This window comes from Diadema antillarum, unplaced genomic scaffold (assembly GCF_040938485.1).
Source record: "Diadema antillarum isolate AM-2024a unplaced genomic scaffold, OU_Dant_1.0 seq00000250_RagTag, whole genome shotgun sequence".
Classification (NCBI taxonomy): domain Eukaryota; kingdom Metazoa; phylum Echinodermata; class Echinoidea; order Diadematoida; family Diadematidae; genus Diadema; species Diadema antillarum.
Genome location: NW_027271294.1, coordinates 433,056 through 457,260, shown reverse-complemented (window position 1 = coordinate 457,260; position 24,205 = coordinate 433,056). Strand labels below are relative to the sequence as shown.

At 39.6% G+C, this 24,205-nt stretch overlaps 2 protein-coding genes across 2 annotated transcripts; both read right to left on the bottom strand.

The window, feature by feature from the left end:
• Positions 1–3,112: 3,112 nt before the first annotated feature.
• Positions 3,113–7,728, bottom strand: LOC139729703 (uncharacterized). Its single transcript, XM_071640632.1, has 4 exons — positions 7,641–7,728; positions 6,527–6,592; positions 4,991–6,238; positions 3,113–3,195 (listed from the first exon to the last, which is right to left on the bottom strand). Exons 1-4 carry the CDS (start codon positions 7,726–7,728, stop codon positions 3,113–3,115), a joined length of 1,485 nt encoding a protein of 494 aa, XP_071496733.1.
• A 3,258-nt stretch (positions 7,729–10,986) lies between these two features.
• Positions 10,987–22,912, bottom strand: LOC139729702 (uncharacterized). The gene is made up of 5 exons (XM_071640631.1): positions 22,906–22,912; positions 16,341–16,648; positions 12,646–12,770; positions 11,739–11,857; positions 10,987–11,123 (listed from the first exon to the last, which is right to left on the bottom strand). The coding sequence occupies exons 1-5, from the start codon at positions 22,910–22,912 to the stop codon at positions 10,987–10,989; spliced, it is 696 nt and encodes a 231-aa protein (XP_071496732.1).
• Positions 22,913–24,205: the final 1,293 nt, after the last annotated feature.

Below are 24,205 nucleotides of genomic sequence, written 5' to 3'. Positions count from 1 at the left end.
TCTCCTTCCTTAGAAACTCGTTCCAAAATATTTACAGTCATAGGTTTTGAAGAAGGATCGTGGTGTTGCAGTTGCAAATATTTTTGCAACGTCTGATTGTACAAACTTATTTTTTGCACGTCTGACAAGTCTTTTCTCTTCAGTACGTCTTGCATACCAGCATCCAGCTCCGATAAGACTTTACGAGTGGGATTAGCACTCCCCGACGAAGTTTGATTCGTTTCGGCTAATTCAGAAGGCACGAGTACCATCTTCCGAGTAAATTCCATGATGGTTAATAAAAGGAATCATTAAGAGAAGACTGCGGAGAGAAGAGGAGCCAGCAGCGCCGACAAAAATCCACCTTTCTGGACAAGTATTTCTCTGCGTTTTCTGTTACTGTTGCGTTTATCAGCGAGTCGTCTCAAATGATGCTTATGTTGCGACAGCGCTTTCTTTTGAGCGGGCTTCAAGGGCACGTTACCTTTTAAAGTATTGTTACAAACTTCCGACACACAATTAATCAAATCTTTATGAGCGTGTTGTAAAAATTCACGCCTCTGACGTGGACGACACCTAGCCAACACTTGAAGTTCTGGCAAATACTTCTTCAGCTTTTGAGACATGATGAACGAGTGAGATCGTGATACATTTTACACAAGCATTTATAGTCTATCGATCTTGACTGGAGAATTAAAAAAAAAATGTACGAGCAATCAATGACACGTAGTTACGTATCGGTATTACATACAAATATCATGAATTATTTACAGCTCTTTCACCACTAAGTTTTTTACACTTGCATTTTCGGGGAAATTATTTCTTTACGTAAACGATTGTAAATTCGTCCGGAAAAATGTTTGTCCTCAAGCGATATTCTTCTTTAGTATCTGGTCTTAAATCGAATAATAAATAACCATACGGGTTTTTTGTAGCGTCATTGTAAGCTTCTTGCACAAATTTCGCACAACCAGGATAAAGTTGTCTGCCCAAGTGCGTAATTTGTAGCTTGTCGCGAGGACTCTTAAAAAAGACTAAATATTGGGTGTTTAAACTAATACTTCGCGCTTCTTTTCCCCGATGAAAAAGATTTTGCACGATAAAAATTACCGACAGATTCCTGTGGTGCGAGCCACGCGTAAATAAAGTACTCATTTTGCTGTCGTGACTACACTCAGTCATAAGATCATCTACTACAACGAGATTACGAACATTAGGATCAATCATAGATTCAAGATTATGTGGGAAACCTTCGACAAATTCAATATTTTCATTTTCTCTTAAGATGTCCGCATAACCATTTTGATACACCCCGTAACACCAAATAATTTTTTGAGGTGGGTGATTAAACATTTGTTGATTATGACGTAACAGTTTACGCACAAACATAGTCTTTCCACAACCTGTAGGGCCCGCAATCATACACGTCATTGGATGCATAAATTCGTGATTCATTTTTTTTTTGTCTCTCTCTCTATAATACAAGGTACAAATAAATATGTAGAGAGACCGAGAGTAAGCCTACCACTCTTAGGAATCTATCACGTATAACATCCAGATCAAACACTTAACAACGAATGAAGTGGTTGTTGAAGAGCGTTGCATTTTGTGAACGATTCCACTCATGCAAAGAAATACTGCTCGTTTTAGCAACCAGAAATGCCCACGGAGGAATGGTCGCGCGAGGAGAGAATTGACAAACGTAGAGGTCCGGTCCATTTTCCGCGATGATACGACTACAATAATTGATAAACATGGTTTCGTTACAGGAGCACTCGGCAAATTTATAGTGCGCGGAAATATTGCGCGGATGTATCCGATAATTCAAACTGGCGTTGAGGTAGTCATTTAGATCCGAGCTGTTGAAGCGTTGAACTAAGTGCTTTTCCGCCGCATACCCTAAACCTACCAAAACGATAATCATAAATATCGAAATAAAAAATCCTGTCAGGCTAGTGGGTATCGGGAAGCGATCACCCCTATCTGCGTTAGACTCAGTATCTGATTGACCCGACTGCATAGTATAAACCTGTTGTTGCAACGAAATGGTCATACAAAATGAACGCCTCGCGAGAAAGAACCGCTCTTATATTTTAGTTTAAGCAATATCCGTAAGGCACGGTTTTTAAATCGTGCGTGATGATTCTCTTGTCATACAAAATTTTGTATCTCTTTTCAGAGGCTGTGGTCATTATCTTCTGACGCTTTGTATCGCGCGTAATTTGGTAGGGATTCTTCGTCGTAACGCAAGATAGTCCTGCGGCATCCCCGCTATTCATGCTAATCACCATACGTTTCATGACGTCATAATTAAGCGTTTGAGAATTACTGTAATTGAGAGTAATCCCTTTTACTTTGCAAGAGGTGGTTCCATCGCACAGTTTGTAGGCGTAGTTTTTGGGCCCTCCCGACACAAACGATTGGATGTACCGGCCATCCAACTCGTCGGTTAACTCTCCCAAGTAATCACCTAGTACGGGGGTGTATTCATCAAAGGCATCCATTTTCTCGACGTACACAACACTATCAGTATCATAATACAATACCCTCTCGCCCAACTTATCCAACTCATCAAAGAGTTTCAGACGCGCTTGCGCCGATGTAAAGGCCGCTATGACCAAGTTTGAGGTGGTGCTGTACTCAACAAAATCTTTTCTCTTGACAAAACGCACTTCTACGATGTGTTCGTTAATGAAATCGATGTCTTTGATTTCAAATTCGTCGTTGGTAATCATCTTGTACAAATCCCCAGCATCTGTGATCACTTTAATTTGGGGTAAATTTGCTCTCATTCCAAACCTCCCCCACAGAGAGTTAAGTAGCAGTTTACTCAACGATCTTAGCCCCTTGTTTTTTTCAACTTTATCAAATTCCAACTGAATTCCCTCGTGTTTCTTATACTCTTCTATGTACCTACGTTTGTCGCGCAAATTGACACACCACTCAGGCCAACCGGATGCTTCTTGCTTAAGTTTTAAGAAAGTGTCGATGTATGCGCTAAATAAGCCGTTGGTGCCTAAATCGCCCAATTCGTCGCAATTCAGGGATGGGTCAAATTTACTTTCCACGTTAAAATGCCAGACGGCTTCAATTGTCTGAATTTTATAGCCCTTTTCGATGGCTTTTTCGACTTCTAAAGTGACCCATGTGCTGTGTAGCGCTCTCTCTTGTTCAGTATGATGACATCGTTCCGTTTGCTGTAATTTGGCGCACGCGCTGCAGAGCGGAAACATCAGTTTCTTGTTCACTTTCAGGGGTAAAACGGGGTGAAAAAGATTTTGCGGAGGTAGTATCTTGCATTTGACCAAGCCGTAGTAATCGGATATATTATCCGAAAAGTTTTCTGTTATCACTTTGGGATGCCCAACTGGGTAAGACCCATATTTATTAATGAACGGATACAACGACGTGAAGTCTACGTATTTGATTCGTTCACCTTCTTCACATTCGTGAAAAAGGCGAGTGGCATTCGTGCGACCGCCGTAAAAGGCCTCCCTCGGATCTAAATCGTGGGTTGGCGTTCCTATCGATAATGACGGTGGCAAGGTTGTTTTCATAGTTTTCCACTCGTGTTCCCACATCGTAATGTACGTAAAATCAGGCAGCAGAGACTCTATGTATTTTTTCTTGGCCAACGTTTCCAAATACAACTCTATCATTAATCTGTTTTCTCTCCTTGTGTTCAACGTCTTGGGATCGTAGCAAACGGGGCAACCGTGATAAAAACATCCGTTGTATTCAAAAATAATCTTTTTTTCCTTGCAATACCCATCGACTTTATACTTCCCAATTCTCATCTCACCTTGGTTTCGCGCATGCCTAATATGTATGTTTTCCGTTTTCTCGACATACTGAAGCCACTCCATGGCGCTTCGCGACTGAATATCTCGTGGCCGATAACCCTCGGGCGGGAGCAAACCTATGGTGTTTTTAGGCATGAAATTGCGTCTATACACCAAATGACAAGCAGCAGCTATCGTAAAGCATTTGGTAAAGGGGTCTACTCCAATATCGTCCAAATCTCTCCTAGTAATGTCAATAAATAACGATCTAAATTGCATGCAACAGCGACGCAAGATATCTACATCACTGAGACAATAAGAGTAGATCTCATCTTCCATGACAAACTGCTTGCCGGAAGCAACCTCACTATCGTACCAAGCCAAAAAATCTGACCGGGCTTTGCTACTCATGCCTTTTGGATTATACATTTCTTTCGGGGGTAGTGGACCTACGTATTTCTCGTTTTCTTTCGTGTTAAAGAAATGCGGAAAATACCCCTTCTTCAGTTCTGACAGACCGAATGTGTTTGGCATAGCTGCCAAAGGCATCGGCAAAAAATTGAGAGAGTCGATAAAACGAATCTTATTAAAACATACATAGAGCGACATGATCTTTCCGCCGGTGAGAATGAGATTGGGCACTATGCAGTTTTCATACAGATACTTCTGAATAAATATCCCGTCGTAGCTTTTGAAATTGTGCGCTATGACCGTAGAATTCTCGTTCGATTTATCCCCAAATACCCACTTGCAAAACTCGTCACTCACGTTGTCCCCTTTGAACACCTTTTGCTTTTCATCCCCGCAAATTTTACACTTCTTCTCAAAAGTATAGTCGCAACACTCGCTGCATGACTTTTGCGCGATGCAATAATTTGGTACGTGTTCGCCAGTGTTTTGAGTACATTCAAAGTCAAAAAATATAAACTTGCTCGGACCGGCTGCATCTTTCAGTTTACCATTCTTATCGTAAACGGCAGCAATGGTGGACTTTTTCATGTAGCATTGATGATCGAGCCAGTCGAATTCGTTACAACGCCAACAAAAAATCTCACCACAGACATGTCTCCTTTTGTGCTTTTCTAGTAACGCTGCGCTGCATACGGTATCGCATTCCCTACATTTATACGTGTTTCCACAAACGTCGTTTTCGAAATGATTTTTCAAACATGTGTCATTTTTGAAATTTCGGTTACATCTCTCGCAATGTACGTAACAATCATTTCGACCGTTCGACGGACATTCATGACTCTTACATAAACTGCACGTAAATTCACACTTGTGCGATAGCTTCCTGTTATACCCGACCATGCATATTGTACAAAAATAAGCCTTATTCATAAATGCGTTCATTTTGGTGATTAAATCATAATGCTCGTCATGACTATACAAAAATATCGTATGTTCACGATCTTCTGGGCCCGCGTAGATTATATGGTTGAGGTGTTCTTTCGACACAACTACTACCCGATAATTGTGCATTTGCGGTGTACTTTCAAATTGTTTGATTTCCTCTATACCGCAAGGCCCAATCGGAACGCCAGCTGCCGCATGCAGCTTATGAGCATAAACCTCTTGTTTACCGTAACTCATTCTGATAGAGTTCCAGTTTGGATCTCTCTCTATGCGTGCTATCCCCGTCACTATAGCGCGTGCGCAGCATATCTTTTCATTACTCCGGTCTATGATTTGAATAATACACCTCTTTTTAATCAACCTCTGCGCTGTTTCCAAGTATCTCTTGGCACGACCACCTCCTTCGGGCATTTCCATATGTAATACATTTAGGGCCACGTTTTCATCGAGTGAAATTTCTTCATTCGACTGTAACACTGCTTCTATGCGAGCTGCCAACATATCGTGATCAAGCTGGTCCCGCCTGACAAAAGGTAACTGAACTGGCCTTTCTAATTGCGGCGCATTGAATACAATGCGTACCATATCCCTTTCCCTCACCCCAACTAACAACTCGTCCACTATATTACCAAACATATCCCTAACCCTCGGAATCATTTCAATCATGGGACCGAATTGATTCACGGAATTAAATGATACGGTGTAATCGGTTAAATTTGCATTATACTTTTTCACCCTCCGATGACTGACCTTACTCACATGATAAAAATTTTGACTTTCTTCCGACACATTACCGATATCTTGCTGATTAGGTGTATGAGTTCTCGCTCTCACTGATAAATCTTCCTTGTCGGTGACAGGGACCCACCTCTCACCTCCTCCTCCCATCATATTATGTAGATGACCTCTCGATGTACTAGGTATATCTTGCGATGTACTCGGCATATCTAATGATGTTGCTGCGCTGAAACCTCGCGATGTGCTAGGAATGTCCCGCGATGTTGCTGCGCCGGATCCCCGAGATGTACCGGAAATATCCTCCACCCGCTGCTGCTGCTGCTGCTGCTGAGCTCTTTCTACATCTGCTCCCGCTCCATCATACAGAGATGCGCCAAAAAGATCTACAATTATAAATGAATAAATTGATAAATAATCATATTAGTTTATCCCCTATATAACATACTTTCAGTTTTAACGTAGTATAGCACCTCATTCAGGACCTCATCATTTACACACACACACACACACACACACACACACACACACACAAACAACAACAACAACAACAACTATAATAGAACTGTTTTCATTACATACTACACCATTCATCAACATAACCTAATAATCTTCTCAATATCACACGTAATAATAATTGAAAAAATATATTCATAAAACTACGATAAACTCACCCTCCACTTCAAAATCTGCAATGTTGTCCTCTGTATCATCACCAGCATTCTCCTCATTCTCAGGAACTGACAACAATATTGTCGTCATTCTCTCAAACAACAATACATGCTGTTCGGTTGTTAAATAATCGTTCAACGCTTCTCGAAGTACACTCAATCCTTCCAATGTAGTACAAGCGTCAAGCGCTTTCACTAATTCAGCCGTTGATATCATGATGTCAAAACAAAGCCTCCAAACACCATGATCTGCTAAATATCTGATCGCAGCTGTCTGCTAGCACCAATGAAAACTCCAATTCTCGCTGTCAAAATTATTGCGTCTATCCAGCATCAACGCATGTAGCTCCGATACTTTCTCCCTCCTCGCTGTCAAGTTATTTATACACTTTCTACCACAGCTTTACCCCACCATCATAATTAATCCCAATCTTTGAACGTAACTACCATCATTCTTCACATATTTCCTTGCTCAAAAAAAATCACACCAGTCGATGCTCTCCAACCTTTCACACAACACGTTATAAATCATGTGAACAAGTCTGTCAAACTTCAACTTGACCCATAAAATACCACCATAATTTCACCATTTACCAACATTCACTACCATCAACTCTTTCTCATACACCTGACACGTAACTCCATTACCCTTATATTTTTCCCCTTTCACTACCATCATATTTTCATATCGCACCCCATTCATACCCTCATCTTTTTTTACGACTTCCCCAGAGCAAGGGATTAAGCCCCCAACTCTATCTATACGCCACTCTATCTATATACCAATACCTATTCTTCTAACAGTAAAAAACATTTCATTTATTTCGTCTTTTTTTTTAAAATGCACAGTACTGTATTGGCAAACAGAAAGATGACATTGCATTTTAATTGTTACGGATTCGCATCATATCCCTCGATCGGCTCGATCCCTCGATGGGACACTCAAACCCATCAGTGCTTTGCTCTGTAAAAAAAAAGTCGGCGAAGACCAGATGAAAAGACGAGGCAGAGGAAAATATAGCAATTACATGAGTTTATTGATCTTGCTCTACCCATACTTCACACAAACAACAACAACAACATCAACAACAAGAAAATCGAAAGCGCAGAAGCTTACACGGGGTAATAAACATGGCGTACATCAGATTACACTCTGCTGGCCCCTCCTCCGATCGAGGGCGTGGCTCCTCCGAGGGCGTCGCCATCCTCATTTCACAGCTGGCATCTCACCAATCACCGGCTCTGCCTCTATCTATGCAGCAGTGTACACTATATACATGCGATTCTGTTCATACATAAAAAAACCTAAAATTTTTGACCATCTGAACGAGTCTTCCGTTCATTTCTATAATTCTTACAAAATATACATCGAATTTCCAAACCAGAAAAAAAACTCCATTGCACTTCATCTGAAGTATGTCTATACTTGGGTAATGTCAAACAATAAAACATGTACTGGCATTTCTTGTTGTTTTTTTTTAGTGCTTCATTAGCTATTAGTTCCCAAGTGCAGTCCAATAGCTCACTGTATAAAACATGGCTAGATCCTAAGCCAGTGGCGTACCGTGGGTCAAGACATTGGGGGGCCCCCTCGTGGAAAAGTAATATTGAGGGTGTGATGCTTGTGCGTGCGTGCGTGTGTATGTGTGTGTGCGCGAGTGTGCGTGCGCTGTGTTCAATACATAACGGAATGTGATTGTAAGTTTTCTTTACATGGATTATGGAATGACGGTGTGAAAGGACAAATTACTGGCAGCAACATCAGGAGAATTGCATAGCAATTAAATGCGAGCGAGCGAAGCGAGCGAGCTTGAAAATTTTGACATTTTACAGTCCCAAAACTGCCGTAATTGTAGCTATATTTTTTTCGCTTTGGAAATCAAGACGGGCGCACCGGGCGCAGCTGCTGCCAATTACTGGCAGCAACATCAGGAGAATGGCATAACGATAAAATGCGAGCGAGCGAAGCGAGCGAGCTTGAAAATTTTGACATTTTACAGTCCCAGAACTGCCGTAATTGTAGCTATATTTTTTTCGCTTTGGAAATCAAGACGGGAGCACCGGGCGCAGCTGCTGCCAATTACTGGCAGCAACATCAGGAAAATGGCATAACGATAAAATGCGAGCGAGCGAAGCGAGCGAACTTGAAAATTTTGACATTTTACAGTGCCGTAATTGTAGCTATATTTTTTCGCTTTGGAAATCAAGACGGGCGTACGGGGCGCAGCTGCTGCCAATTACTGGCAGCAACATCAGGAGAATGGCATAACGATAAAATGCGAGCGAGCGAAGCGAGCGAGCTTGAAAATTTTGACATTTTACAGTCCCAAAACTGCCATAATTGTAGGTATATTTTTTTCGCTTGGGAAAATAAGGGGCGGAGGGCGCCCCGGGTGCAACTGCTGGCAGTTACTGGCAGCAAAATCTGGAGAATGGCATAACGATTAAATGCGAGCGAGCTTGAAAATTTTGACATTTTACAATCCCAAAACTGCCGTTTGTAGCTATACCTTTTCGCTTTGGAAAATTAGGGGAAGGGGGGGGGGGGGGGGCGCACCAGACGCAACTGCTGGCAATTACTGGCAGCAACATCAGGAGAATTGCATAAGAATTAAATGCGAGCGAGCGAAGCAAGCGAGCTTGAAAATTTTGACATTTTACAGTCCATAAACTGCCGTAATTGTAGCTATATTTTTCGCTTTGGAAATTAATGGGGCGCACCGGGCGCAACTGCTGGCAATTACTGGCAGCAACATCAGGAGAATGACATAACGATTAAATACGAGCGAGCGGAGCGAGCGAGCTTGAAAATTTTGACATTTTATAGTCCAAAAACTGCCGTTTGTAGCTATATTTTTTCGCTTTGGAAATTAAGAGGGGGTGCCCCCCCCCCCCCCCGATCCGCCACTGGTATTCAAGGGTGTCGGTTTATTTTCATGATTGGAGGGAAGGTATGATCAGCGAGGGGGAGTCGAAGTGACCAAGCGGGGAAAGGATGTCCAAAATCTGCACTTTAGAGCATCCCCTATGTGTTTGTGTTTGAGTATGTTTTAATATAGACTAGTATGTAAAGCAACACTGCAAAATCAATGATCTAGCTTTGATATAACGAAGCGTAAGGTATATACAAAGGTGTACATCCTACATCACATTGCGAACAGTGCAGCGACTCTTTTTGCCGTTCGGATGTTCTGAGTACACTGCGCACATCTTGCTTATATTCAGAATGCCAACTAGGAATCACGCTGAATCACAATCTTTTGTCGGCTTCGGGCTTTTTGAACAATGTTTCACACTATATACCTCTTTACTTATGGTTAAAAGAAGTCTTAGAAAAACATCTTATTTCTTGATCTCCCTTTCATGTCGATTTCAAAAGCAGTTTATTAACCCTTGAATTACCATTTTGGCAAGCTTTTTTTTTTCCTTCTTCTTTTTATTTTACCAGCGGATGGGGGGGGGGGGGGTGCCTCCCCCCGTGCCCCCCCCCCCGTAGTTATGCCACTGTCCTAAGTTATATGCCAGCTAAACTACTATAAATCATGGGGCTTACATTCAGACAAATTCATGAGCTATTGCACCAGTGCCAGCAACCAGCAGAAAACCGAAAGAGGCTAATTACACCTTGAGTCACCATGCATGATATGTTCGAGTGTTAAACATACTGCAAACAAGTTCAATGTTTGAAGGCATGATCTCTTATTGACTGAGGATTTGTACTTTTCACACTCTAATACCCAACTTTTCAAACGGGCTGTTTTCTTTGTTAAATGGGCTCGTTTGTATAGATTATGTGGGTGTGGGCGTATGTTTGATATGATACGGAAGAGAAAAGATTTTGTTACCTGAACAGCAGAGATAGCACAATGATAAGCACAATCATAGGTGGAATTTTAAATGCCGTACCTGCGACCTAAATACTTGTTGTCACTTGAAATCGTGTCATTATCAGAGGGCTGATTAATTGCTATTTATTCTTAAAGATGTTCCCGGTAGTGAATTTTCATTTCTTTTCCTCCTTTCCACAATCCAGATCCACACATGTCATATTTGAGAATCCTGTCCACTGATTACCACCTAGCAATGATTTGACAAAGAGGACACAATCTTGTCTATTTTGAAATTTATCTCACATTTAAAAAGAAAACATTTTAGTGAAAACTTGAGTACAAGTCAGTAGGGGTCTTGTGAGGCTGTGACGTCATCACTTCGTTTTATTTGCAAGCTATAGGTTATGACCCCTATCACTCTCTCATCATACTCATGACTACATGAAAACATTTGAAATTTTCAAATTTCCGTTTACTTTCACACGTTATGTCCGATTGTAGGGAAACTCCTACCATTCCCTTTATCTGATTTTCTGCATTTTCAAGACAGTCGACTTGATGAGCGATAGAACTGCACTTGAAGTTGAGTTGTTGCACATCGATGGCGGGTGTCATTTCTTGATGTGGTCCACTTTAGGGCTGCTTGCGATAATACTGTTTGGCAGCTAAGAGTGGGTCGATGATTTTTCTCCAGTCAGCAAGGGTCCATGATGGATCGGAGAGGACTTGGATTCCATTGACGAAGGTCTCCGGCGTCCCATAGACACCACCTTTACGTGAGAGAGAAATATTCAGTGACTTAATTGTACCCAGGCATCTTTTTTCAATATAAGGAAACAAAAGCACAAATATAAGCATGCATGATAAGTGGATTGAGTGAACGCAGCAATTGAGTGAACGCAGCAATATCAGTTAAGAATCAGTTAAGAACACATCAGTGAAAGTTTGAAGACTATCTGACAGTCTCTTTAAAAGTTACGAATGTTGAAAGTTTCTGTGCCATCATAAGGAGACTACTACACTTTATGACGTCAGTATAGACAACAATGTTTAAAGAGAATATGAGAATTCCACAAAATATCATAATAAAAGAAAAGTACAAATTTCATTGACTTATTACCGACATACATTGTATTCATGTTTAGGGTAATATCATACCATCTGCTTTCTAAAAGAGGAAAATCAAAGCTCAGAAAAACAAAATCTAATCTAATTATTACGTCACGGATTTTCACAGAACTTGATTTTGTAAACCTGATCTTAATAGTTATCATTAGATTAAGTTATCAATATTATCATGAAATGCAAGTTTGATCAGTGGTGTATCAGAACCACTACTGGGTATGTGAAGTAAGTCCAATGGCAGCGGAGCTTTAATAACTCACGTGTGCCTCCATATTTAAACTCCGTCCTGGCCAGAGTCTGAGTTGGATCGCTGCGAGCCAGATGCTCTTTGAAAGTTGTCTGAGAGTAGCCAACAGCTGCTGCCCACTTTGAAAGTGTGCTGGTCAACAGAGCATCAAGAGAAAGGATTACCATTGCTTTTTCTTTGCTATCTTTTACACATATGAATGAACAGTTTTTATGAATAAGCTTCTTTTAAGACACTAAGAAAACGACGACTAACAATGACTAAAAAAGGAAAAAAGACACAAATAAAACTAGAGGGTCATTCTTAACCTTTTTTGAAAAAAAAAATATACTAGTTACATATGAAACAAAGGAACAGGTAGAAAAGAGTCCTTTCTATTCTTCTAAATGTCATTACCTATAGTCTGGAAGACATGAAAGATGGGACAAACGTGAGTGCAAAACATTCTTGACAGCGTACTCCAATCAATACTAGCACCACGTCTGATTGTATGAATACCCATCATTTCATTGTAAATGTTTAATCATCATTTGAAACTATTCAGGGTCAGCCAAGGACACACACTGATACTTTAAGTTATGGAACAGGTGTAAGTACATCTATAGAGAATACATTATAGTCTTAACCCAAATTACCTTTCAAACACTTGACAAAAAAAAAATCGGATGCAAACTAATGTGTGAAACTGGATTAGATAACTGCATTTTCAGAATATCCTGATACTTCATTATGATTACTTGTGATTATCACTTAAAAAAAAAAGGTTCTTATCATGACCATTTTATCATGGGGGGGGGGGGGGATATAAGTGGTAAGTTGTAAATACTGTGTAAGATTCAATAAATTTGAATACAAGCCACTACCATCTACAGTGATGCCAATTCATTGATGTCTACAAATACTGATCATAAGTGTCTTACTCGACAATGTAGCCCTGTGTCTGGTTGAAGATTGTGGTATCATACAGAGCTTCCTGCTTGCTGAAGACTTCATCCATCCAAGCAAATGTAGTGGCTGAGTTTAGTGCGTCTGCTATGAAAGTACCCTATAACAGAAAAAAAGGGCAAAGAATCTTTGACTGAAATAGTAAATAAAAATGAATTCAAACTTATACATTGGCATGAACAACTTCATCTAACCATCAACGCTTTAAATGGTAAAGTGAATCAGAAGGCCCAAGCTGTTTCACTCAGTTGGAACGCAATGGAGTGTACAATATGGGTGTGATGCTACATTTTATACGTGCAGCAAAGTTTAATTACTGCAGTAACATTGAGGAAAGTCAAATATTTTCTTTTTGATCGGTGAGACTATTAAATGCAGGCTGATCGTACGTCTTGAGCAAACATGCAATTTACAACGCTGGCAAGAGTAGCACGTATACAGTTATCATTTTCACCTGCGGTATTTGATTTATTGCTTGATTTCAGTCATGTGATTGCTATCACATGACATCAAATGGAGCCTTGTCGTCTGCCTCTATTGGCTAAATGCTCTCATGCCACCAACTATACTCAAAGACTGAAACCGAGCTCTTTGAAGGTTGATTTCAGTAGACAATCAAACAAGATTTCACTTTCCCCATCATTGCAACCAACATGGACACCAATAAGAAAGACATTTATCACACATTCAAGAACTTATTTTTCATCTTTTATCCATATTTTTTTCCAACCCCTCATGAACTTGCATGGTCAAGTACTGTAAAAAAAAGTCTTGGAAAAATAAATCAATCAGTCTGAAAAAGTTTGACAAAATTATTGGAACTTAACTGTCACAAAAGTCTCTTCTGTGAAATTGTCGCTAGCAATACTTGACACATTACCTATGCAGCATACTTTTGCAGTTCTAATAATAATAATAATGATGATGGTCATCATCATCCCCATCATCATCATCATAAAAAACAGCCAAAAGCACACCGTATGTCTTCAACCCAACTAATTTTCCCCAACGTTTTGGTATCAGAAGGCACGAACGGGACATGATGTAGACACAACAGGCATCTCCTCGTGTGGCAGATCTTTGATATTATGTGGCTCCTTGAAACCATTCATTGCGGTCTGGAAACAAAAAGCTTTAAAATTGACGAGCATGGGGAGGCATGCAATGTAATTTTCTATGGTAGATAGACAGATAGAGGAGCAAATAGGGGGGTAAAATCCACTAGATCAAATCCTTCTCAAACAATCAAAATCAAGTTCATATGCTCAAAGCCTTATTTCATTTATCAGGTTCCTACCGTTGTAACTATATTACGATCATCAAAACTGCACACTGAGAAACTGAAAAATTCTGGATTCCGTCAAGGTGTTATACGTAGGAAAAAGGAAAGTGAAAACCAAATGAACGCTTGTTTGCAGGAAGCTATATCTCAGTAATAGTGCAGTGTGCTGTGTTTCCGGTGGTACAGTTGTCTTTTTCAGTTAAATGTTAGATCTATGCTAAAGGGTGCACTATCTGTATAGCGTTGTCAACAGCACAATGTTATATACCTATATAATAATGTACAATGTACATTTAGTAAAGTTCATTGCTTTACTGACCCGATCACATGCGAAGCTGTAGTGAAACAAAAGCGCGCGCTGTATATAAGTTATAAAGGGAATGATACCTAAGTGTGTGGAATGAGTGAGCACAGCGATGTTATAGATAGAGCAAATCACTGAAAATTTGAGTAAAAACAGACAATCCGTTCAAAGTTATGTATTCTTCATGTTTAAGTGCTGTCATCGCTGGATGAGAAGGTATAGCAAAAGTTTGTGTCGTTATTGCAAGACAATGATATGAAAAATAAGAGTTCAACATACATATACTTTCGTTTCTCTAACATTATCAAACACATGCACTTGAACTACCTCTTTTATGAAGCAGGGGGAATACTATTACACTTACATGAAAACAAAGCCCAAATATAAATGTGGACTGAATGAAAGCAACAATAGTAGAACACACCAGTGAAAGTTTGAGGAAAATCGGGCAGTCGATTCAAAAGTTATGAATCTTTAAAGTTTCGTTGCCGTCATCGCTGGATAAGGAGACCACTACATTCGGTGACATTATGGACAACAATATAAAGAAAATATAAAGAAAATTCAACAAGTTTTCATTTTTCCAGCATTATGAACGAGCACTTGACTTATCTCTTTCAGAAAACATGGGGGATGATTAATATTGCCTTAACATAAGCAAGTCGACGGAATGAGTACTTTTCACGAATAATGAGATTTTCTGGAATTCATGTTAAATTTTCTTTATATTGTTGTCAAGGATGACGTCACGAAAATACAACGTAGTAGTCTTCTTATCCTGCAATGAAACTTTAAAAAGTCATATTTGAATCGATTGTCCGATTTTCCTCAAACTTTCACTAATGTGTGTTCTATAATTGCTGCTTTCATTCAATCCACATTGATAATTTGGCTTTGGTTTTCTTTAAAGGAGATTTCTGGACCCTTGCAGTCTAGAATTTGTCTGAAAAGAAAGAGTAAAATTTTGCGAGCACAACATTCACAAATTTGATTAATATCGGATAAAGACAAGGGATTAATGATATTGTGAAGGTTTGCTACTTTTCACAAAAATTTTTGAACAGTTAAATTAGTATGAATGTGCAAATAGTGAGATGATGATGTCATCACCTCACAATCTGGTACATAGTTTGTACATAAAGTCTTGAAATCTATAACGATTTTCGTTCAAATTCAAAATAGCCCCAGTCTGAAATCCTGATATAGTATCTTATCATTATTTTGAAATCATTCAGCCGGAAACAACATTATGTTCACACTATTACAGCAGAAAGACCGAATTTCGTCATATATCTTCTCTCTTTCTTTCTTTTTTTAATTTTGCACACAATCAACAACAACAACAAATATCAAATTCATGAAATTCTTCCGTCGAGATGTTTTCATTGCAACTGATTGACAAATTGCCCTACATCGACGTAATACCCGCTGCATGCTATAAGGATTAGAATCAACACTTGCTGTCGGGCGGAAGCTCGGTGGTTTAGTGGGAATGACGCCTGTCCGTAGGTCAGGAAGTCGTAGGTTCGAATCCTGTTCGAGTATGTACGCCCATGATTTTTTATCATGGCTACTACTAAAACACTGATCAATTCAGTGCTTATTTACGTCGATGTAGGGCAATTTGTCAATCAGTTGCAACAACAACAGCAACAACAACAACAGCAACAAATTTGTGAGGTAATGTCACCATCAGCTCATTGTGGAATTTTGTTTACATCGTTGTCTTCCAGTGATGTCACAAACTATCGTAGTCTTCTCGATCATCGAGTGGTGGTGGCACTGAAACTTAAAAGATATGTAACTTTTGAAAGGATAGTGCAATTTTCATCAAACTTCAATGATGTGTTCTGCTAATATTGTTGCATATAATCAAAATAATGCTCAAGCCATATATTCATTTCGCTGTTCAGGAACTTTAAATAATGTTCGCGAGCCGTTCAGCTGCTCGCGCGCGGCTCCTTTGATAATTTGAGAATAATTGCCCGTTCAACTGTTACTACACCCGGTAATTCAAGGTCCTATATACCTGTGTGTGGCCCCCGATGATGTAAAAGACCCTGGATAACCAATTAGTTCATTACCTGAGCAGCCATCATAGCAGCTCGATGATACGGCAAAGGGAATAGCAGAGCCGAGAATTTTAACGTCACATTGCCATAGTAGTTAGCCACTTCCTTGTACACTGGCCACGCAGCTTTCGAGTCAGGGCAAATCAGGTCCACGAAGGCTTCCAAAACGACTGGGCAGTCGCCCGACGCAGCGCAGTAGACAAAGCCTGGAGGACGTGGGGGAATGGGAGCCTGACAGGTCACTTGGCCGACAACGACTCCGAGGAGCACGGCGACAGTGGCGGTAACCAACCGGTGCATGCTGCTGGTGCGAGTAATGGCTCCAACCAAAAGTTGTCACTAACTGTTGGTGGATACGCCAGGTGAAGTCCACACAATGCACGAGTCGAAAATAAACGCTTGTGAATAACAACAGCGATGAACAGTACCAGCAGATCATTCAGGCTGATTGTCACACGAACCGACATTAATATTTTGTATAAATAGTTCCTATCAGAGAACGCTATATCTTCAGGTCAAGGGTTCGTTTACGATTGCACAATCCAAGCGCACAAGATTAATTGCATGTTTATGGACGGGCAGGAATCAGATGTGTGAACATAACATACCAGGCGCAGTAGTGAACGTACACCCTCTAGTTTTATCAAAAACAAGCAAGCAAAACAAAACTAGTGGCTCATGAAAGTGTAAGAGCATGAAATATTTTGCCAAACTGACTTCGAACTGATATTGAGTGAGAACTGAAGTTGTCGCAAAAGAGAGGTGATGTTGTGGGATAGATCAAGTTCCTTATTTGTACCCGCCTTTCTCCATAAAATTGCGTTTTGGAGCTCGATCGAGATTCAGCATTCTAGGGGTGCGTTTATCAACTCCTTTTCTCGGCAGAAACAGATTTTCCAAACAGCTTTCAAGGAATTTTTACGAGTTGATAAACGCAAAGCTGTTTTGAAAGCCCTTTCGGAAAGCCTTTTCGAAAGGCGCAAATATGTGGTTTTCCAATCAGGTGTCCTAAACAGGTTTTCAGAAACCTGCTTGTAAAAGCCTTTTGAAGTTGATAAACGCAAAGCTGTTTTGAAACGGCTTTGTAGTAGTGTACTGCAGTTACGAACAATGCACGCCTTAATATGACCTCTTCTCCTCGGGTCGAATTTCGCAATGCAGCTGTGCAGTGACAGGCCAGTTATCGTGTTCGCGAAGAGAGTTGATAAACGCAACTATTTTGGAAGCCGTTTCTAAAGGGCTTTGGAAAGGGCTTTGGAAAGGGCAATCGAAAGGGCTTTTGAAAGCCGTTACAGGGGAAAGTTGATAAACGCAGCCAAAGTCTCATGCCGCCACTCAGAAATATTTGAAGTATGTGCTAAAGTGGAGCTTCCTCACAGATAGGAAGATAATTGATTCATGTGGCATTGCATCATGACTCGTCACTCTCAAAGGAAGATATGTCTATATGATGGTAATTACTTTTCGCTGTCCCTTCTTCGACAACAAGCGGCACATTAATATTACAGGGCTTTGGAAAGGGTTTTCGAAAGGGCTATGGAAAGGGCTATCGAAAGGGCTATAAGGGCTTTCGAAAGCCGTTTAAACAGGGGAAAGTTGATAAACACACCCTATGAGAGCTAATGAGGCGACACTTAATTATATTTAGATGGTGTTGGAATGGAAATGAGGCATGGTGTTTAACGGGAACACATTACAAAACAAATACTAACCCAAATCCCCTATAACTCTAACCATGGACCTATATACAGTAGGTCCATGCTCTAACCCACGAAAGTGCAAGGGCGCTGCGGAATCAGCGTATACCCTGTTGTCTACTGACTACTCTGCATCCGTCACAATACTCCTTCATTTCAACTTTCTCACCCTAATAAGCAATATACATAGCTGGAAATATAATTTCTGGTCACGTCTGATTTTTCTTTTTCAATTCTGTGGGGGTACAAAGGAACTATTTTCATGCAAAAATCTTCTCATGACATTTCTGTTTAAAAAGTATGAATGAGTTTTGGTTTTGCAAACTGCAACATCTACGTATAGACAGTACATTTCCTTTTTCTATTTCAACCCTCACCCTTAAAGCGCATAGAGACACTACGGTAGTGACATGCCCTGTATAAGAACTGTATTGTTATTATTATTATTATTATTATTATTATTATTATTATTATTATCATCATTATCATTATCATTATCATGCAAAAAGAAAGGACTGCCATCTTTGCACCATATTTTCTTGGTACACACGGGTTATATTTTCTGTATACTGTCTACAATAACTATGTTTTATACCAGTAGCACCATTGTCTATCAATTTCAAACGCTTTGACGGTACATAATTTTAGATTCATTTTGCATAAATATGTTAATGGTATACATCGATTTTTCGAGAGATCTACGTTGCGCTTCTCAGTAGATAATTTTTCCCATCGCTTTATCTATTCTTTGTCAGCTATTGCAAAGTGTACATTGCTTTGCCATTGGCTATATTTGGTATCATAATTTCATGACTTGCACTTTTGTTTTCCAGACAGATGCATACTCTGTGTTCCTTTTTGTTTGATGGAAATGAAGTAAACTTGAATTCACTGATTAAAAACAGTAGGAATAGGCCTATGTTGTTCATGACCAGTTATCATGGTTTAATGTCATAAAAGTGTTGGTTTGGGTTTTAATTTTATTTACTCAGAACTATCATAACTTTGCACGTCAATATTGCCTTCCCCAAGGAACAAAAAATAAGAATATCACAATAATTTAGACTGGTTACAGCCCAACACTATTAATGATAAAGTTGAATTCCAGCAAGTTTAAGATATTCAATATAACTTAATCACTTGGTTGTATATAACTTAATCACTTGGTTGTATCTTATAAAACCATTGTTTGTCCCCCAAATGGCTGTGGTATATTATTTGCTATAGTTCTATCATTCATGTCGAAATTGTTGAGGAGCTGTGGGAAAGGAAAAGAAACTTGGGAAATGAAACAGAATTGATTCCACTTTCACAATGTAATGAAAAAAAAAATTGTCACTGCGTCACGTTCATGAACTGCGAGCATCTTAATATTGTCATATTCGTTTGCTTTTATTTACTTGGACGAAGTGTGGCTATCAATCCTATCTTCTATATAGTATCCCATATTGTCTGAAACAGCCTGTTTAATATACCCACGCCTCTTTTTGTAGCAACACAAATATGCTTGCCCTGGACCTCGATCGGATAAAGTACATCTAGGTTGTCACGTGAAAGCTGATTTTTTTTTTCTTCAAATTTCGGTAATAAACATGTTTGCGAAGTAACTGATGGATAAGGATTACACCTTTATCATAAGTCATATGACTTGTCATATGACTTGACACGAGTTCGAGTGACATCCCGCTCAATGTTCAAATTGACCCCAACAGGGGCAGCGGAACCGGCAGGGAGGGGGGTAGGGCCCTTTCGGCTCGTCAAGGTTCGCGTCCTTGGGTTCGTCCCGTCTAAGCGGTGATACACTGCAAAAAGTCCGGTGTTAAATAGTGAACACCGAGCTGGTGTTAAATTTTCGGTGCTCATTTATGGTGTTAAATTAACACCTCCGAGTGTCATTTCCAAATATAAAACCGTTTTTTGAAGAGTTTCTTAGTAACTGCACTTCTTGTTGAATTTTGATTTAAACAAGACGATCAAGAATTTTACATTAAAATACTAGATTGTTGAAAAAATGTGAAAATAAATTTACACCACAGTAACACCAGCTGATGTGGTCTCTTATTGAAGGTGGACGGGTGTTAAACCATTGATATTAACACCAGCAATATCAAATCAACACCATGTGGTGTCATTTTTGAATTAACACCAGTACAGTGTCAAAATATCACCAGGTACAGTGTCAAATTAACACCACGAAGTGTCAGGTGAACACTTTTCAACACCATCACAGTGCATTTTCTACACCTGTGGGTGTGGTCCTCTATATTAACACTTGATCGGTGTTAAATTTAACACCCATGGTGTTAAATCTAACACCGATGTTTTTACAGTGTACCATTGACCTTTGCCCCCGGTCCCACAGCCCCCTCCCCCCCCCCCCCCCCCCCCCCCCCCATACACGTTTCGCGGCTCTTGCTCAATGAGCGGAGTATAATCAGTGGTAGTGGTAGTTAATTGGAACTACACAAAATATGCGACAGAAAGTTTCTAAATCTTCAGCAAAATTGATCTATTGTTATAAGGCTGAGGAGGAAAGGGGTACTATAGTAGTTGCTAAATTGTTATGGAAAGGATAATTATGCATTATTTTAATGGATCTTAGTGAATGGAACAGTTGTGAGGTTACGACATTGTCACATTGTGGTCATCTTCCTGCATTACAATTACTTTCTAGCAAACTTTTAATGACATAATATTTTCTTGCAACTTTTACCTTTGAGTGTTTCCTCTCTCGGTGTACATTCAATATAAAATTGTCGGATATGACCTGTATACAATGTAGGCATACTTTGTTATCTTATGTCTGTATGACATGTCATGTATAGAGCCCTTTGTTAATTTTTGCATAATGATATAATGCCGACAATGTAAAATTTTGTTTCACTGTATTAATAATGCAATGCAGAAATATTTAGAACTGAACTGAACTGAAGTCTGCATGTTGACTGATTATCACTCTGATGCAAAAAAAAACACCAAAAAACTTTTAAAACTCCAAAACTCACTTACTCAAATTCATGAAATTCTTCCGTCGAGATGTTTTCATTGCAACTGATTGACAAATTGCCCTACATCGACGTAAATAAGCACTGAATTGACGGAAATCGACGGAAGAATTTCATGAATTTGAATAACAAAGCAGTACCCGCTGCATGCTATAAGGATTAAAACCAACACTTGTTGTCGGGCGAAAGCTCAGGAGATGACGCCTGTCCGGTGATCAGGAGGTCGTAGGTTCGAATCCTGCTCGAGTATGTACGCCCATGATTTTTTTTTATCATGGCTACTACTAAACACTGATCAATTCAGTGCTTATTTACGTCGATGTAGGACAATTTGTCAATCAGTTGCAAAACTCAATTACTCTTCTACCTTTTTCGACATTTCCTTATGAAATTATGATTGTTCCTATGTTCAGTGGATATCACTCATTTTCGTTAACAAACGGAGCGGAGTTTTCCTGGGTGTAAACTTAGTGTGGAAGATGGTTTCGTTTCGTTTTGTTTTGCTGGCTCTCCCCCCCCCCCCCCCCTTTTTTTTGGGGGGGGGGGGGCAATATACATTTATGGCAGTGAATTACGCAACAATGTTGTCTCTTGAACGCACAAAACAGATAGTAGGCAAGGCGCATGAATTATATAGTAGCTATATAAATGGCAGAGGAGTGCCAAAAGGCAGTCATCTATAGTACACATGTTGTCTACTGCAAAGAGGTATTAGCTCCAGAATGGATCACAGTACACAGGATCATTCATTCGTCATTGAAACGTTATTGAAAGTCTATCTTTGTACCCATAAATACAGTGTTTTCAAGAAGATGATGAAAATGGGAAAATTGGGCCCACATTTCCCCCTCCCCCACGCACACACACCTCCTTATCTGCCATAAACAAACTTGAAACTACAGTCAACAATTCACTTACTCATACAAGTCATCACTTACAAAGCTTATCACTCTTGGTGCTAGAGAAGAAAATTTGTACAGAGTTTTCAATTACCACCCCCCGACCGTGCCCCTGTATTTATGGGGAACCTAAAAGTTACGAACGGTTTCAAATTTGGTACAAATAATATTCTATCATCTAATATTCTAAGACTTATCTCTTTTTATTGCCATGTCATGTCAAAATTTGAATTGCAAGCGATGGCGTGATGTTTGGCCATAGTTGTAACATTTGGCATTAATTGCACCACGATATAATTATAAAGCCGTTATCCGTAGTAGATATAAATATGTTGCAGCTTAGCTTACTTGCTATGGTATTTTCATATAGGTGACGATATCAAAGTAAAAATCTTTGACTAACTGAAGAGGTAAAGTCGACATTGGACCGAAAATGCTCTCCCGCATTTCCAAAGTCTGCGTGGAATTATTGCAAATATGCTGATCAAAAATACATGTATACCTTGTCCCACACGCTAACGTTACCATGCGTAACAGAGAGTTATGTACACGAGAAAAGTATATAAAATAAATTTGGGGCATAATATAATATGCAAGTCTACCCCATGGCTAAGAAGATTTCAGCAAGTACAGATAGTAAAACCAAGAAGAAAACATTTTGTTAATGACGATAACGCATATATTTTACATCAGACAAATACTGACGATGATAATAGTAAGAATAGTTCGGAGGAAAAAGAAATACCCTACGTTTTCCAAACATAGCGACAGCAGGCATAGATGCATATAAATGATTGAATTAGATAAAGAAATGATTTTATGGCTTTAAAAAAGTCTGGCATTAGCTTCTACACAAATCATCACAACACCTAATGGCCTTTTTCAACATTAACCCAAAAGAAAGAACTGATATCTTGCCACCAAACAATTCAGCGACTAACTATAGATTATCAGTATAGTTGTGTTGTATCAGTACCTTCCATAGTGATTTGCGCCTATTATCATGTCTGAATAATGGAACATATCCAACCTGCAGTTCAATTCGATATACAGCTGCAGCAGCAAATGGACAGTCGTAAAAAAAAATGCATGCGTATATGTCTGTAACACCTTCTCATTGTGGCAAGGGCTCTGAAATTTAGTGCAAACTGTAGTGTGTAAATGAGGTGCGAAGAAATAAAAAAGTTGTCTTGCATGGTCAAACACATCCGACGAAATTGCGACGAGTTGCCGAACGGGTCTCGTACGAACGACAGAAGTCCACTTTTTTGACTTCACGATACAGGTGTACATCTAAAATTTAAACCTTTTCGGAATCTATGAATGTTTGTAGTGTGATCTGAGCTATAGTAAATGGTTAGTAATCAATCTCCTGCTTGAGTGCGTCGAATCTTCATGAAGACGACTGCCTGCTTTTCACAGTAGGACAAATGTCACTGTAAACAGTCCGCAGCGCGAGCGAAAACGCACGTATTTATTCAAGTCGTATGCACGGCTGAGCGGTGCTTGCATACGCGATGAGCAGATACATGGTCATGAATAAATCCGTGTAGAACAAGTATTTCTCGTCAGTTTTCGACACTTTTAATATCGACTGAAAGAGGAAACATTAGCAAATATGCTCATGATCAAAATAAAACGGAAAGAAGAATATAGAATATCAAAATCTCTCTCGAATTCGGTATTGTATTCAAAAATATTCCTTCACGTTTGACGTCAAAAAACTAACCTGAAATCTTTCATGCCCCTCTAAAATATGGTGAAGACTATGTCCGCTAAAGTATATACATGTAGTATCACAATAAGGGCAAGTTTTCTCATCTTCATTTCAATACGGGTCAGGAACTAGCAAAATTCAGAGACATATCTAGCGTCGAGTTTAAAAAGATTATCCTCGCGTTCGCACAGGAATTCCGGGTCTGTGATTGGTCGAAATCTGTCGCAAGACGCGGCGTGTCGCATTGCGTAGTATCCATTGGCTGCTGACTCAATGCTGTGAGTTCAAAAACTATGTATCAGATAAAAGTGTCATTGATATGAGTAATAGCTGAATAGTGTACAATTGAGTTGGAGGTAATTTGAAAATGAAAGCCTATATTAGTTTCATGAAATCCATGATTTTTTTAAATGTTAGGTTCCAGATTGTGATCGAATTTTCACTCTCTATAAACTTTACACAGGAACCAATGATGTGTATGTGAGTGTGCACCAAAGAGTATAGAGCGCACGCAGTGCGCTAAGAGGGAACACTCTCCCGATTTTACACGTAAACGGGC